The 15,739-nt window shown below is 38.4% G+C and overlaps 1 protein-coding gene and 1 non-coding gene across 7 annotated transcripts in view; both read left to right on the forward strand.

Moving 5' to 3' along the window:
- SSH2 (slingshot protein phosphatase 2) overlaps window positions 1-15,739 on the forward strand; it is a 257,943-nt gene that overhangs the window by 184,092 nt on the left and 58,112 nt on the right. For all 6 annotated transcript variants that reach the window (XM_047834001.1, XM_047833996.1, XM_047833995.1 and 3 more), the window contains 2 exons: window positions 7,779-7,882; window positions 11,022-11,086. In XM_047834001.1, the coding sequence (XP_047689957.1) occupies window positions 7,779-7,882; window positions 11,022-11,086 (169 nt within the window). The remainder of the gene's footprint in view (window positions 1-7,778; window positions 7,883-11,021; window positions 11,087-15,739) is intronic.
- On the forward strand, window positions 15,077-15,157 carry LOC125152251 (small nucleolar RNA U2-19). Its single transcript, XR_007147107.1, has one exon. It is a non-coding gene; the product is annotated as a small nucleolar RNA U2-19 (small nucleolar RNA).

Consider the following 15,739-nt stretch of genomic DNA (forward strand, 5'->3'; position numbering starts at 1 on the left):
TCCCATAGTCTTTGTTTTTGGCATCTAGTTTTTGATATTTTTAAAGCAATGTTTAATAGTGAACAAACTTACTAAACAAAAAAGAAAAGAAACAACTTTAAGAAACAGCATGAAAGTATTTGCCTCATGGGAATATGTCTAAGCTTTTCCTCACTCGAACCTCAACTTTGTCTTCAGGATGCTGTGAAAAATAGAACAAATATCACACCAGGCTTTGCAGTAAAATCCTGTCTTTGTTCTCTTTAGATGAACTGACCAGATGTGTTTTTAACTGCTGGTTGCTTTAAATTATTACGTCCACAACATGTAGGAACATCAAACTCTGGATAAAGGGTTAAAGTGCTGCCCAGGGTGTCAGATGACATGGGGCCTAGTTTAGGTTCCAGTACTAACTAGCTGTGTGACTTGCAACAAGTCATTAAATTCTTTTTTTTTTTTTAATTTTTTTAATGTTTATTTATTTTTGAGAGAGAGACAGAGTGCAAGCAGGGGAGGAACAGAGAGAGAGAGGGAGACACAGAATCCGAAGCAGGCTCCAGGCTATCAGCACAAAGCCCGACATGGGGCTTGAACCCACGAACCTTGAGATCATGACCTGAGCTGAAGTCGGATGCTTAAGCAACTGAGCCACCCAGGCATCCCAGTCATTAAATTCTTTGAACTTCAATTGATATATCAGATTCTCTGTTGCAAGCTCAGAAATTAATTTTAACTATCTTAACCAAAATTTTTGTTTGAAGGAGGTCAGAGCTCACCATATGGACAGGGAGGCTTAGAGAACAGGCAGGAGCCAAAGGCATTAAAGGAAGGCCAGGGAGTAGGAGTAGTCTGGTCTATACCTTGCCATTCTCCCCATAGTGAATGTGACCATTCCCCACTATTCTTGCTCCCTTGGGTCACTTGCCTAAGATCCAGGGAGAATTTCCAACTCGCCAAGCCTAAACCACATGCCAGGTTCCTGCAAGCCCCTTACAGTTCCAGAGCTAGAGGCCACCAAGACCATGTACATTTGGAGACTAGAGTGAGATTAGGAAGGATAGATCTATTTCCAGACAGCCAAAAATAACAGATGTCAATTTAGATGCACTCCAGTCTACAGAAGTTAGAAGGTTGAGTTGTATGGTCAGTGGCAAAATTATTGATCCTATGTTATGTTTCTGTCTGAACATTTCTGAGATGCACATGTTTGAGGCAAAATGGAATTGTTACAAGATCTTACCAAGTAAGTGAACATTCAAAATGAACAAAATAAAAGGAATTTTCTGGGTTTGTTTCTTCTCCCACTTATGATTTATAGGGAAAAGACCAGGAGGATAGTCCTGAAGGAATTTGTTCCTCAGTCTTAAACAGACCCTTTCTTTTCTTCTTAGATTGTGGAAAAGTAGGAAAAAGGTAAAACAAATAGCTGCATCTGAGGGTAGTTGTGCTGGATATTGTGCAAGAGAGTTTAAGTGGAAGATTAGCTGGAACTAAAATGATCTGATGGTTATAGTTAATGAGTAAGAACGGGAGTCCTAAGTTCTTCTTCACCTTGCCAATAATTGGTCTAGAAATGTACCCAACCTCTACTTGTCTGCTGATGAGAGAAATAATCCTGCTGCCTGCATTCATAGGCATGTGTCTGGAATTTATGCCTTGGGGGGAGAGGGTTCCAACAGATAGTGATTGCTGTCCTAATACTATCATTTGAACATATGGCCATGTATGGTGGGGGTGGGGATGGGATTGGGAAATGTTTAATTACAGAGAAGACTACATATGATATTTGGATTTAAGACTTTCTCCCATTGTAGTGTAGTCCCTAAATTCCTTGAGGATTACAGAATCAAACTTTTTCTCAACTGCCTAGAAGTATGCTTTGACTTTTTGCAGCCATGTTTCAACATGAAAGCACAATGACTTTTTCCTTCCTGTTTTTTGGATTTAGCCACACTTTTGAGGAGGCAGTGGGAGCTCTGTAGTTTTTGGTAGCTCTTTGGTTTTTGACCTCTCGTCTGATATTTGAAGCTTTTTATTATGAAATTTCCTTTCTGTTTGATAATGGTCATGCTAAACAGGGACATGAATTCCTTTCCACCTAAGAAACTTATAGAAGCTACCCTACTGCCCTGAATCTGAAAATTAAACAACTTTAAAATAAGCGGAGAACACTTATCAGGAAAGGGAGAATATTAGGGTAGAATATATTTGAAACTTTCCAGTAGATGAATCTTCCTCAAGACAAAAATATAACAGTTTAGATTATGTGTATTTTAATTTTATGTAAATGCTAACCATCTCACTTTGTGCAATTTATAGGTAAAATATAATTTACCTTTAAATTTTAGCGTTATACAGACATACCAAACATTACAAACACTATAAACACGAAAATCTCCTTCCTTCATTTTAATGTTGAAATACAAGTATTACATCCACTTTCTGAAACCCAATTTCCCATAGTAAATAATCCAGTTCTTCGTGTGTATTGTATATAAAACAGAAGAATATGTGTCCAGCCGATATCCTGCAATTTGGCCAGGTGTGTTGCTTTGTTTTGCTTCCTTGACCTTTCTCCTTGTCATGGATGATCGCCCTGGCCACATTCTTCAGAAATCATTCCAACCTTAGAAGAGTTAAGTATTTTCTTCCATTAGTTGACCTTTTTCTCTATACTTTGCCTGAAAATTAACTGCCAGTTAACAAATTTCATGCTTTAGGAAGTGACTTTGATCAGGAGGTAGTGGTATGGAGTGCTTCCCAAATCTGTTTAAAGCAGAATAGTCTTTCCTACATTTTCGAGACTTTTGAAATGCTACTGCCATTCCCAACAGAAGTTAGAGTTCTCTTCTCTACTGTCCGTCCCATTTGGATTCATCTCTCTCAGCCAGATGTTCTTGATTCCCCTCAGTATAGTCTTTCTGCTCCTGGCCTTGCTAAGGGAAACAAAAAAGGCATGAGAAGAGTTGAGATCTGGATTTATTTCAGTCTTTTCTTTCACTCCTGGACTCTATTTTAAATTCTATTCTGTTGAAAACTCTGTGGGAAAACATTATATTTCATCCTACATAATATCGTAAAACTAGAACAGCCTAGTGGAGAGAGTAGTAATTCAGAGCATGAACTTCCAAGTGAAATCCTGGTTTGAATTCTTGCTCTGAGTATTACTAGCTGTGTGATCTTGGGCAAATAACTTAGAATCTCTTGAGTCCATCAGTCTCTTACATGTAAATTGGGGGTAAAAAATAGTACCTACTTCATAGAGTTATGAAGATTAAATGAAATAATGTCCCGTGCTTAGCTTAGTGCCTTGCACACACACTAGGCTTCTAGTCACATTAGTTATTATTAGCTATTCGTGTCTAACTAGGAATGATCTTCTCTTTGTTGAGCAAGTGAAGAATAGATGAACTTCAACTGTGTTCTGATAGACTGGAGAACTTCATGGTCACTCTGTTAGAAACATGATACTGTGTCATTTTCTTATCAAGCACCTAATCACTTCCCAATCACAATCCGTCTTTAGATCGAGAGAGTGGTATTCTCTTTATCTTGTGTTTTCCTTAATATAGAGGTTCTGGAGTCCTTTTGAGTTTGTGTTTACCTTAGGCATCTGTAATTACCTATGGATGGCTCCGTTAGATTTATTGGAGAAGTCCTGTGTCTGGTCCAGAATTGGTCAACTCAGAAAATGTGTAAAAGGTTTCACCTGCCTGTCTAAATTTTTAAGTAGAAATGAACTCTATGTTGATTGAATCTTCAGGAAGCTTTTCAAAAAGAGCAATGAATTTCTTGCTGTTGTAGCAAAATATACTAAGCTTTTACCTTACACTGAAGTACCTGTGATTAAATTTACATATAATTTTATTCATATGTAAATAAGGCATTTAATTTTCAAGTTGAATTTGAACCACCTAAATCCTGTTGGTTGTGAATTTTATTTTTTCACTTCTGTGCCATCATACTGCCATCCCATCTTTGATAGCACTTACAGAGCTTTGACTTTTGTTCAGTGATGATAAAGGATTTTTGTAATCATCCACACTTTTATTCCGGATCTCCAGTGACCAACAATATATGCCACTTTTGTGTTAACTGGGGGGTCACAATCTGGGACCACAGCATAAAGAGGATTGACTGTACCATCCAGCGCGTGTCTGCCATGACTCTCTGGGATTCTGTGCTGCACCTAGTATGGTAGTCTCCTGGCCCAGCTGTTTCTGCTCTGCATTTTGTTCTGAAAAGTTCATTGAGATTTGTGTAAATGATTTAAATAGAAAGGCATCTTTTCTCTTATACTAGATGTAAGTTTGACTCCTGGTCTTTCTTTTATTTTATAATAAGGAATTTTCCAAGTAGCTTTGAATTAACCAAGGGCCCTTGCCCCCTACCCCAACCCTCCCCTAGTGAAAAGCACTACCTACATTTAAAAAAAATTTTTAATGTTTATTTTTGAGAGAGAAAGAGATAGAGCGCGAGCAGGGGAGGGGTAGAGAGAGAGGGAGATGCAGAATCCAGAGCAGGCTCTGCACTGTCAGCACAGAGCCTGACCTGGGACTCAAACTCACAAACGGTGAGATCATGACCTGAGCCCAAGTCGGACGCTCAACCAACTGAGCCACCCAGGTGCCCATCACTACCTACATTTTAAAGAGCACACTTAGGTTTGCTTTAAAGCATAAGCAGCAATAAATGTATCAAACGAGGAAGTTAGTTCTTAGATTAGTGTTTGTCAAAGAGAAACTACCTCTGTCTCAAAAGGAACAACTGAAATATGCTTTGTTGTTTTAAGCTCTCTACGTATACTTCTTTTGAAGATACTGAAACCACTTTGTTTACTGGAAACCAAAGTGCCCACACCTGTTACTTTGTCTGGGTTAGGTAGAATATTAGCCCATATTTTTAAAATATTTTCATTTGATAAAGCAGACTTGCTGTGTTGGCAGAAGTGTGAATTTCATTTCCTGTCTGTGGTGTACCCCACTCATCCTGTCACTCAAGACATTTTGTTTTAGGTTGTTCCCGTAATGTGAGTGAAACACAGTGACCCACAGCAGGGTGACATGTGCTTGCCACGAATGTAACAAGAGACAAGACTTGTGCAATAGACCACAAGAGCGCAACGCTTTATTTAAAGATGGAAACAAAACAAAATAAAGGCAGTCCCTCCTAGCCAGCATGCAGATTTTTTTTAAAGTGGCATCTGTGGATTCTTCTGTTTGTTTTTAGAAGACATGTTCCAATCTATTTAGCAAGTTAGCTCAAAAGTTTATCAGCTTCATGCCACTTAATTAAAGAATAAAACTGAGTCAACAAGTGACATTATAAAGGTGATTTAATTGTTTGCCAATTAATTTATCGTCAAACATTTGTAGTTATAATCCATTATTTTGCCAAATCTGTTGAGTTCTGTAACAATTATTTTTTGCATGTGAAATTACAGAATTTCTGTGTTCTTGTCCTAAATTATAGTTCCTGCTGCAATGACAGGACAGATAAAACAGTGTGGAAAAAACCCTGAGATGAACTCATTCATTTGTCAAATATCTATTGAACATCTAATGTGTGCTTGACACTATTTCCAATGTTGAGGATATAGTGCTGAGCAAAATAAAATCCTTGCTCTTCATTGAGCTTATATTCTGTCATAAGGAGATAACCACATTAAGTATACAAAGTAAGTAAATGTAATTTTAGTATATGATACATAAATATCCTGAAGGAAATAAAACAACAGGACAGAGTATGATTGGGATGGGTGAGAGGTGATCTATTTGGAGCTGTGACTTAAATAGCGGCAGAGCAGGAGAAATGTGTCCCAAGTAGAAAACAAAAAGCACAAAGACCCTGAGAAGGGGCCTAAAATATAGAAGAAACAAAAGAGACCAGTGCAGCCAGACCACAGTGAACAAAAGGGGAGATAGTGCAAAATTAGAGAAGCAATGTATTATCGGATGTTACAGGGCCTTGAAGTCTGAAGACTTCAGCTTTTATTTGTTCAGTACAAAGGGAAACCGTTGGAGAGTTTTAAGGAGGGAAGTGGCATTATGTGATATATATATGTATTTTATATACGTAAAATCACTCTGGTTACTTTTTGGTAAGTGGATAGCAGTGGTGCAGAAGTGGTTGCAGACAGACCAGTTAAGAAATTTTTTGCTGATAGAATGTCTGGGATTTAGTTTCACTTCAGGGACCAGGTGAATAGAGTAAGGATGTAGAAGAAACAAAGATTGGCCTTCAGTGAAAACTGAAATGATGAGAACATGGGGGTTCATTATATTATGCCCTTAATTTTCCATAATAAAAAGCTAAAAAAAAAAAAACCTTTAATAGTGGTCTAAATGAAAAATGGTGGTGCTATGGACATTGTCAAAGTGGTAATGGAGATGAGTGGGCAGATTCAAGATATATTTGAAAGTAAAACCCCTAGGTCTTACTGATGGATTAGGATACATGTTGTTGCAGGGAAAAAGAGAAACCAAGGATGACTGCTAAGTATTTGGCCCAAACAGTTTGGGTGGATGAGAATAGGGATCAGGTTTGCAGGGATGCAAGAGCTTTGTTTTGGCAATGCAAATTTGCGATGCCAGTTGGATTTCCAAGTGGAAATGTTGAGTAGGGAGTGTAATTCACAATACATTACCTAACTCTGCATAACATGCTTATAAGCAAACTTGGAACCCTCCATTCTGAATTTTGCCATTAGTGTTTTAAAAGTTCTATTAGACCTTTTCAGATTTGTGGGTAACGTTAAAAGTCTTAGTCTGTTGATATGAAATAGTTTGGATATATTTTGTTTTCTGTGGATATTCACTAGTAATTATATTACTGCTATCCTGAGTAGTAATTCTCCACCTCCGTTGAACTGTCATTTACATGAAGGATGGTGTTAACATGGCCAGCTCCATAGGTTAAACACATTTCCTGTGCCTTACTCCTTTCAGGCATATGGGAATACAAGTCTGTAAAAGTAAAATCTTGAGTAACACTTTAGTGTGGTGTATGTGTATTTTTTTTAAGTTTTTTTTTTTTTAAGTTTTTTATTTACTTATTTTGAGAGAAAGAGAGCAGGGGAGGGGCAGAGAGAGGGAGAAAAGAAGGAGAAAATCCCAAGCAGGCTCCACACTGCCAGTGTGGAGCCCGATGTGAGGCTCGAACCCACGAACCATGAGATCATGACCCGAGCTGAAATCAAGAGTCAGACACTTAACTTACTGAACCACCCAGGCGCCCCAGTGTAGGTGTATTTTAAACAAACAAACAAAAAATAATTTTTTGGGGGCAAACTTTGAGCCTGTTAAAGTATTATACTTTACATCTGATTAGGACACTAATCAAACACGTATTGGTAATCATAGATCTAATAACAATACCTAATATTTGTTAAGGGTACCACTGTAAGAAACTGTATTTATATTGGCTCCTCATGACAGCTTTGTTTTTACAAATATGGAAATTTAGGGCCCCCAAAATTCACTCAGGTAAGAAGTAGCAGAGCCAGGATTTACACCCAGGCAATCTGGCACCAGAGCCTTCACCCTCTTGTTTCCAGAACCTTCACTCTTAACTACTACCATGTAATATGTAGAGAATATCGTAAGTTATGTTCCAGAAAAATTGTCTAGAGTAGAAATGACTTTGCAAATAATCAAGGTCTCTTTTGATTTTATTTTTACTTCATCCCTTGAAATTGGGACTTTGGAAGATGGGAGAGAGGATAATCCCAAAATGGATCTCCATCATACTCTGATTTCCTTCGTTAAATAATTCGTTTTGTTTTGACTTTTTCCTGACAGCATCAGCGAGAGCTTTCTAACTGTCAAAGGTGCTGCCCTTTTTCTGCCACGGGGAAATGGCTCATCCACACCAAGAATCAGCCACAGACGCAACAAGCATGCAGGTAAAGTTCCATGTATACCATTCCTTTCTTGGTTTCTTAGCCTTTTGTTTTGTTCTACAAGGCTGACTACCCCATTCCCATTTCTCCAACAGTTTTGTGATAGTGAAAGAAAGAATTGTACTGTGCTATAATCACTTTTCCTTCATTCTCACTATTTTTCTGGCACTTAGCAGAATGCCTTATATATGTAGTAGGTATTCAGTAAATTTTTGTTGGACAAATACTAAGGTACAAATATACTCTAATGAATTTTTCTATGATTTAGCAATGTAGGTTCCCGGTAGAATATACCCAGTTTACTTACTGGCAGTACTTTTCACTGCTAACAAACCTGAACTTCCATATACCCAGCTCCCATAAGAAGCCTTACAGTGGGGATAGGGCTCCCTGACTTTTGCCTGACCTTCAAAGAAGCCATCTGGATCTTGGGGCCGGTAGCACTTAGAGTAGGGACTTAGGCCCACTATTGCCCAGAAATGGTTCTCCTCTACAAGTTCTCCATCCTAAAAATCCTTTCCTCAGGCTATTTGTCCTGATACAACAGAAGAAATCTTAATTTTTAAAAAGCCTCAGCTGCTTAACTCAATTGTAACATGAAACTTAAGTCACTCTTCATTGTTTATTCCTAACACTTTGCCTTCTCCCCACACTGGTTCTTTTTTTTTTTTTTAAACACTTTTAGTGAGATATAATTCACATACCATATAATTCACTCTATTTACTCATTTAAAGTATACATTCAGTGATTTTTTTTTTTCATATATACAGAGTTGTGCAACCATCGCTCTAATTTTAGAATGTTTTCATCACCCCCAAAAGAAACCCAGTTATCCATTAGCAGTCATTCCCTATATTCCCCACCTTCCCTGCCAATCCTAAACAACCACTGATCTACTTTCTCTATATATAGATCTGCCTGTTCTGGGTGTTCCATATGAGTCTAATTATATAAACGCTCTTTGGAGACAGGCTCCTTTCACTTAGCATGTTTTCAAGCGTCATTTATATTAATTTTTTTTAGTGCTTATTTATTTTTGAGAGGGAGAGACAGAGTGTGAGCAGGGGAGGGGCAGAGAGAGAGAGGGAGACACAGAATCCAAAGCAGACTGAGCTGTCAGCACAGAGCCCAAAATGGGGCTCAAACTCACAAACCATGAGATCATGACCTGAGCCAAAGTTGGATGCTTAACCGGACTGAGCCACCCAGGTGCCCAGGGGTCATTTACATTATACTGTGTATCACTACTTTATTCCTTTTTATGACCAAATAATATTCTAGTGTATGGATATACTATATTTTATTTTTCCATTCACCAGTTGATAGACAGTTGAGTTTCCATTTTGGGCTGTGATGAGTAATGCCGCTATGAATATATATGTATAAGCACTTGTGTGGACATGTTTTAATTTCTCTTAGTTTTATACCTATGAGCCCATATTGGTTCTTACACATGAGACTTAGATTGTGTCTCTGGGTTTGAAATGTAGCAGAACAGACCTGGCCAAACATAATGACTCTGTTTTTTAATTTTGAAAGTTAAAAGATTCTGCAATAATGGAATTGGTCAGAAGCCAGCACTGAAATTGGGGTGGGGTGGGAGTGAGGCAAGAAAACTATTCTTTAAGAAAAGGAAAGAAAAAGGAAAGTCTTTCAGACTTGCCGACCTTTATTTATTTATTTATTTATTTATTTATTTATTTATTTATTTATTTATTTAATGTATTTATTTTGAAAGAGAGAGCATGAGAGGGACAGAGGGAGAGAAAGAGAGAATCTTAAGCAGGCTTCATGCCTGGTGCAGAACCTGACACAGGGCTCGATCCCATGACTGTGAGACCATGACCTAAGCCAAAGTCACGAGTCAGACACTTAACCAACCGAGCCACCTAGTTGCCCCAGACTTGCTGACCTTTTAGACAAATACCTGTTTGCTAACCTACTTTTTCCTTCTTCCCCCTCACCACTTCTTGCATATATCAGTATTTCATCTCATAGTTAAGAGTGGAGGTTAACCTGGAGGAAAATTTTGTATGCAGATTTCAAGATAATGTGAGAACATCAGAATCTTTAGACTCTTAAAAAAGAGACAGATCTGGATGGGCACGAATGAAGTTTTTTGTTCTCTGATTGTCATTATTTATAACAGTACGTTATCGGGGCTCCTAGGTGGCTCAGTCGGTTAAGCATCCGACTTCAGCTCAGGTCATGATCTCACGGTTCGTGAGTTCGAGCCCTGCGTCAGGCTCTGTGCTGACAGCTCAGAGCCTGGAGCCTGTTTCAGATTCTGTGCCTCCCTCTCTCTCTCTGACCCTCCCCCGTTCATGCTCTGTCTCTGTCTCAAAAATAAATAAACGTTAAAAAAAAAAAATTAAAAAAAAAACAGTATGTTATCTAATTATCTTCTACTAGCGAAAGCCTCAGGTTTTCTAATACTTTAATACAAAAAAATTTCAGCTTAGTTTTATAGAATGTATAGGAACAAGTATGTTTTCAAATACTGATTGGCCGTGTTAAAGTACCTAATAATAAGTTCAGTGGAATATTTATTTCTTGGGATCTGCTATATTTAATGAGAACTCTTATTTTAATATCAGCCACTAATATGGAAATCATTAACTATTGATATTATTTTATGGGAAATCTAAAAATCTTCTTAGGTTAAATGCAACAGAAGATTTACAGGAATAAGAATGGCAAAATGGCTAGCTTTTTTTTAAGTTAGGGATAATTCTAACCTCAGTCACACACCTCATTTTCAGGATTCCTTCCTTGCTACCTTCAGTGTGCCTGAGAGCACAGCCAGTGCTGTCTGTGCCCGGACATATATCACAGTTGCTCTTTTCAGCACCCACTGCAGTACGGAACAGAGGTTGCTCTCAAGTGCACTTTCCATTGGACAGACACAAAGCAAATTTTAATATAGTACAGGCTAAAAGTAAATGTATAGAGATGCAGTCTGCCATTCTGTCTTTTCACTTAAAAAGAAGTTAATCATATTAAGACATTCACTTAATTTCTAATTACAGTCCTTGAGTGACCCAGAACTTTCTTTTACACAGGTTATTAAGGTAGAAGGAATCCTCTCTGTTGACATTACAATGAGGAATAATTATTGTTTTGTTTTACCAATTTAACCAGGTGATCTCCAACAGCATCTCCAAGCAATGTTCATATTACTGCGCCCAGAAGACAACATCAGGCTGGTAAGTTAGTGTTATCATTACTAAAACTCTTCCTCAAAAGACTTTCTAAGATAGCAAACATTAAACAGTCATTTTTATGTACCAGCAGAGTGCTGGGAACTATGTGGAACAAAAAAAAGAATAACATGTCTGCACTATCGGCAAGCTTAGAATATAATTGGGGATAGGAGTTAAGGTGAAATGATGCAAAATAATTTGATGAGTCAGAGCTGTTGATAAGCACCAGTTTGTGAGTTATTGACCATAACAACTGAATTTCAGAAGAAAGAATACTTGGAGACTTGGCTTAGTTAGAAAGGTTTTTATGTAGGGGTGCCCAGGTGGTTCAGTTGGTTAAGTGTCTAACTCTTGATTTCGGCTCAGGCCATGATCTCATGGTTGTAAGATCAAGCCCCACATCAGGCTCTGTGCTGGGCGTGGAGCCTGCTTGGGATTCTCTCTCTCTCCTCTCTCTGCCCCTTCCCTGGCTGTGCTTGCTCTCGCTCATTCTCTCGCTCACTCTCTCTCTTGCTCACTCTCAAATAATTAAACATTAAAAAAAGAGGGGGGGTTACATATACAGTAAAGCTTGAGCTGGGTCTTGAACGATGATGGATTTACATTAGCAGAAAAGAAGACAGTCCTTCTAGATGAGGACATGACAAAGCAAAAGCACACGTGTTAAGAAGGGACAAGGAGAGAGTAAAAGGACCAGGGATTTGTGCTGGTCTCTGAGTCAGGAGACCTGGGCTTCGGCTGTTACTAATCATGTGATGTGGGACAAGTTACTTAGCTTGTTTGAGTCCATCTCCTTTCTGCCTCTCACAGTTAAGAGGACCAAGTAGACGTGAACGCTTATTGCTGCCTAAATCTGGGGATTATTGTTACTATAAGGAAGATAAGATACCGGAAAAAAGGCAGGCAAATAGGACCTTAATGCTGCATACTAGAGGTCTCAAACTGGCAAATATGTTTTGTTTGGACCACAGGGATAGTGTTTCTGACTCCAAGCCAGAATTTTAAAGTTGAATGATTTCACATAAAAATCAATACTTGAAGCTTGTCCTCAAAAATCTAAAAATCTGGCAACACTGGAACCTTATTCTCACATGACAAAACTTGCTAGACCTGGAGGAGCAGGCATTGGTATGGCCCAGGCTCTTAATTTACCGTAATCCCCACATATCCTGTGGTCTTCTAGACACTGAAGCCAGGTGTCTCCATTTGTCATCATATCTTCACTGTTTTCTTGTAGTGTAGAACTTTAATTCAAGTAGGAAAACAAAAATGGGATGAGTATGTGTCTTTAAGAAAAGTGAAGAGCATTTTTACCCATTTAGTTTTCATGTGGCCTCCTTCTCTCATTTACATTCCCTATCTGACTGTCTAGATTAATACTTGGAGGTAGTACCTCAGTAAGCAATAATGAAACATTACAGGGTTCTGAGCAAGGAATTCGATGGAACAGCTATAGTATTTGAGAGGGATGCCTGGCTGGCTCAGTCAGTAAAGCATCTGACTTGATCTCTGGGTTTTGAGTTTGAGCCCTACATTGGGTGTAGAGATTACATCTAAGAGACAGAGAGAGAGAGAGAGAGAGAGAGAGAGAGAGAGAGAGAGAGAGATTGATTCCTCAGAATCTAATACAGAATAGTGAGAGGAGGAAGCCATTTAAGTCATGGGGGACCACTAAGCAGTTATTGCAGTAATCCAAGCATGTGATGATGGGCCTTTCTAGTTTGGGTGGTAACTTGGAAAGTGGGTTTCTACTGGCACGTTCAGTTCAAATAGTTGATCTCTGCTGTCTGAACGGGGAGAGAGATAATAAGTAGAATACAAGAGTAAATGGAAAATTGATGATCAGATCTCTGAACTCTATAGTGATTAACTGATTTTTCATTCACTTATTTGTTCTGTGTTTAAATTAGGTCATTTTGTCCTCTCAGATGCTACCTCTGTCACCTTCTTAAAATGACCACCAATTTTTTTGAGAAACTTCCTTTGAAATTTAAAGAATATGAAATAAATCCTTACATCATTATTTTATATCCTAATCTGAAAATCACATCATACACTTATGTAAATCCTGTCTATATTTTTATATACTTCTATCTTAACACTTACTTATAATTGAACAAAGTGGGTTACAGCTCTTACAGCAAAAATGCTCTAAAGCAGGGGCACCTGGGTGGCTCCGTCAGTTAAGCGTCCAACCCCGGCTCAGGTCATGGTCTCGTGGTTTGTGAGTTCAAGCCCTATGTCAGGCTTGTGCTGATGGCTCGGAGCCTGGAGCCTGCTTTGGATTCTGTGTTTCCTTCTGTCTCTGCCCCTCCCCGATTTGTGCTCTGTCTCTATCAAAAATAAATAAATGTAAAAACAAATTTTTTTAAATGCTTGAAAGCAGATACTCAAACCTTGGAGCCCATCAGAATCACCTGCAAAGCTTTGTTGAACTGCCATTTGCTGGACTCCACCCACAGTGTTTGATTTGGGAAGGGGTAGGCAGTGATAATTTGCATTTTTAACAAGTTTTCGAGTGATGTTGATGCTGCTGATCCAGGAGTCACACTTTGAGAACACCTCCTCTAGAACCCATAATAATGGTCACTTGCGCGTACTAGATGTCCATTAGATATATTTGTTTATAGTTTCCAAAACTTGTGTGATTTGGTAGAGCTAAAGTTGAGGTCATCACTTACTTTATCTTTTTCTCTTTGATAACCTTCTGGAGTTTAGAATGTACCTCTAAATGTTAAAATAATTTTAACCACAGGAGAGCATTAAGGAAGCAGTTAGGAAGGCAGAGTTGGCAATTAACTGTTTTTCTTCCCCTGCTAAAATGTGCAACTTCAGCTGCTTTACATTTATAAAATACAAATTCAGAAAATGTAACTGATGCCTCTGAATTAATTCAGTTTAAATGACCAGCCATTTTACAGTTGTTTTGAATTGTTACAAACACATAGTCATTATGTTTCAGATTATTGAGTGAGTCATCTTCAAGAAAATGAGTGAATACATTGTGTGACTTTGGACAAATTAGCACTTTTCTAACTGAAAGGAGCATTTGTAGACTCAAAGCAAGGCCTTTTGTTTTGAGTTAAATTTGGAATGCTAAAATTCTCATCCTGGGACTTGTACATAAGGTTAAAAGTTTGATAGTCAACTGAAAGCCCTGCCTTTATTTTTTCAGTAACCAAACAACAAATAGAGGCACCAAATCCCACATTTTGCTTTAGCATTGAAAATAAGACTGAACCAGTTTTTCCTTCAGGGAAGCTCTGCATTCCAAATACAGTCTCAAGCATTAACTTCAGTACTTAGGAAAACTGTAGCTGATAAAATAAAGACAGTGGGTTTTTGGTATTCTTGCACATTATCAAAGACCCATTTAACATAAAATGGACTGGAGCAGGGGGTACCTGGGGGGCTCAGTTAAGTATCTGCCTTGGGCTTAAGTTGTGATCTCACATTTGTGGGTTCAAGCCCCACATCAGGCTCTGTGCCGACAGCTCAGAGCCTGGAGCCTGCTTCGGATTCTGTGTCTCCTCCTCTCTCAACCCCTCTCCTGCTCACACTCTGTGTGTCTCTCTGTCAGTAATAAATAAACGTTAAAAAAAAAAAAAACAGACTGGGAAATAAAAAACTTTCTTAACATTTGAAGTAAGTTCAATGTTCTTTACTAGAGGTAAGGTGCTCATAAGATACAGGGAGATGTTTTTTAGTACTTTCACTTTGTAGAAGAGTTTAAGAAAAGAAGGAGTTTTTTGGTTTTGGTTTTTATAGTTCATTGATAGTTGCTCAAAATGAAAATGGGTTTATTTTTTCTAAATACAAAAGTTTTAAAAATCATACAAACAGAAAGGTATAAGAAAGAAAGTAAAAATCACTTTGTATCTTACACTCTGAAAAAACAATTCTTAGTAATTTGGATAAGCATCCTTCCAGTCTTATGTGTATATATATATAAAAGTATGTGTCAGATTCTCTGACTCTGCTCTTGCTGAAGTGGATCAATGATAAAAATAGCCAAATCTGTGTATCAGAAAACCTACAAGTCTCCCTGATGTGTGATCTTGGTTTCAGCTTAGGTCATGATCTCACAGTTTGTGAGTTTGAGCCCCGAGTCAGGCTCTGCACTGGCAACACGGAGCCTGCTTGGGATTCATTCGTTCTCATTCTCTCTCTCTCTCTCTCTCTCTCTCTCTCTCTCTCTCTCTCTCTCTCTGCCCCGCCCCTCCCCTGCTCATGCGGTCTCTCTCTCTTTCTCAAAGTAAATACATTTGAAAAAAAAGTGACAGTGAATAACTGACAACTTGCTCATGGATGAAGGAAATTAGGGGAAATGTGTGTATATGAAAGGCTAATCAGTTTTGAGCAATGAAAAGGTTTTACTACTGATCTTTATAACTATGAAGGTTTCAGGGGGCCTGGGTGGCTCAGTCAGCTTAAGCATCTGACTCATGATCTCACGATTCATGAGTTTGAGCCCTGCATCAGGCTCCATGCTGACAGTATGAAGCCTGCTTGGGATTCTCTCTCTCCCCACCTATCTCTGCCCCTCCCTTGTGTGCGTGCTCTCTCTCTCTCTCTCTCTCTCTCTCTCTCTCAAAATAAATAAAAGAAAGAAAACTATTAAAAAACCAAACAAACAAACAATGAAGGCTTCTTACA

The sequence above is a fragment of the Prionailurus viverrinus genome, chromosome E1, assembly GCF_022837055.1.
Source record: "Prionailurus viverrinus isolate Anna chromosome E1, UM_Priviv_1.0, whole genome shotgun sequence".
NCBI classification, from domain to species: Eukaryota; Metazoa; Chordata; class Mammalia; order Carnivora; family Felidae; genus Prionailurus; species Prionailurus viverrinus.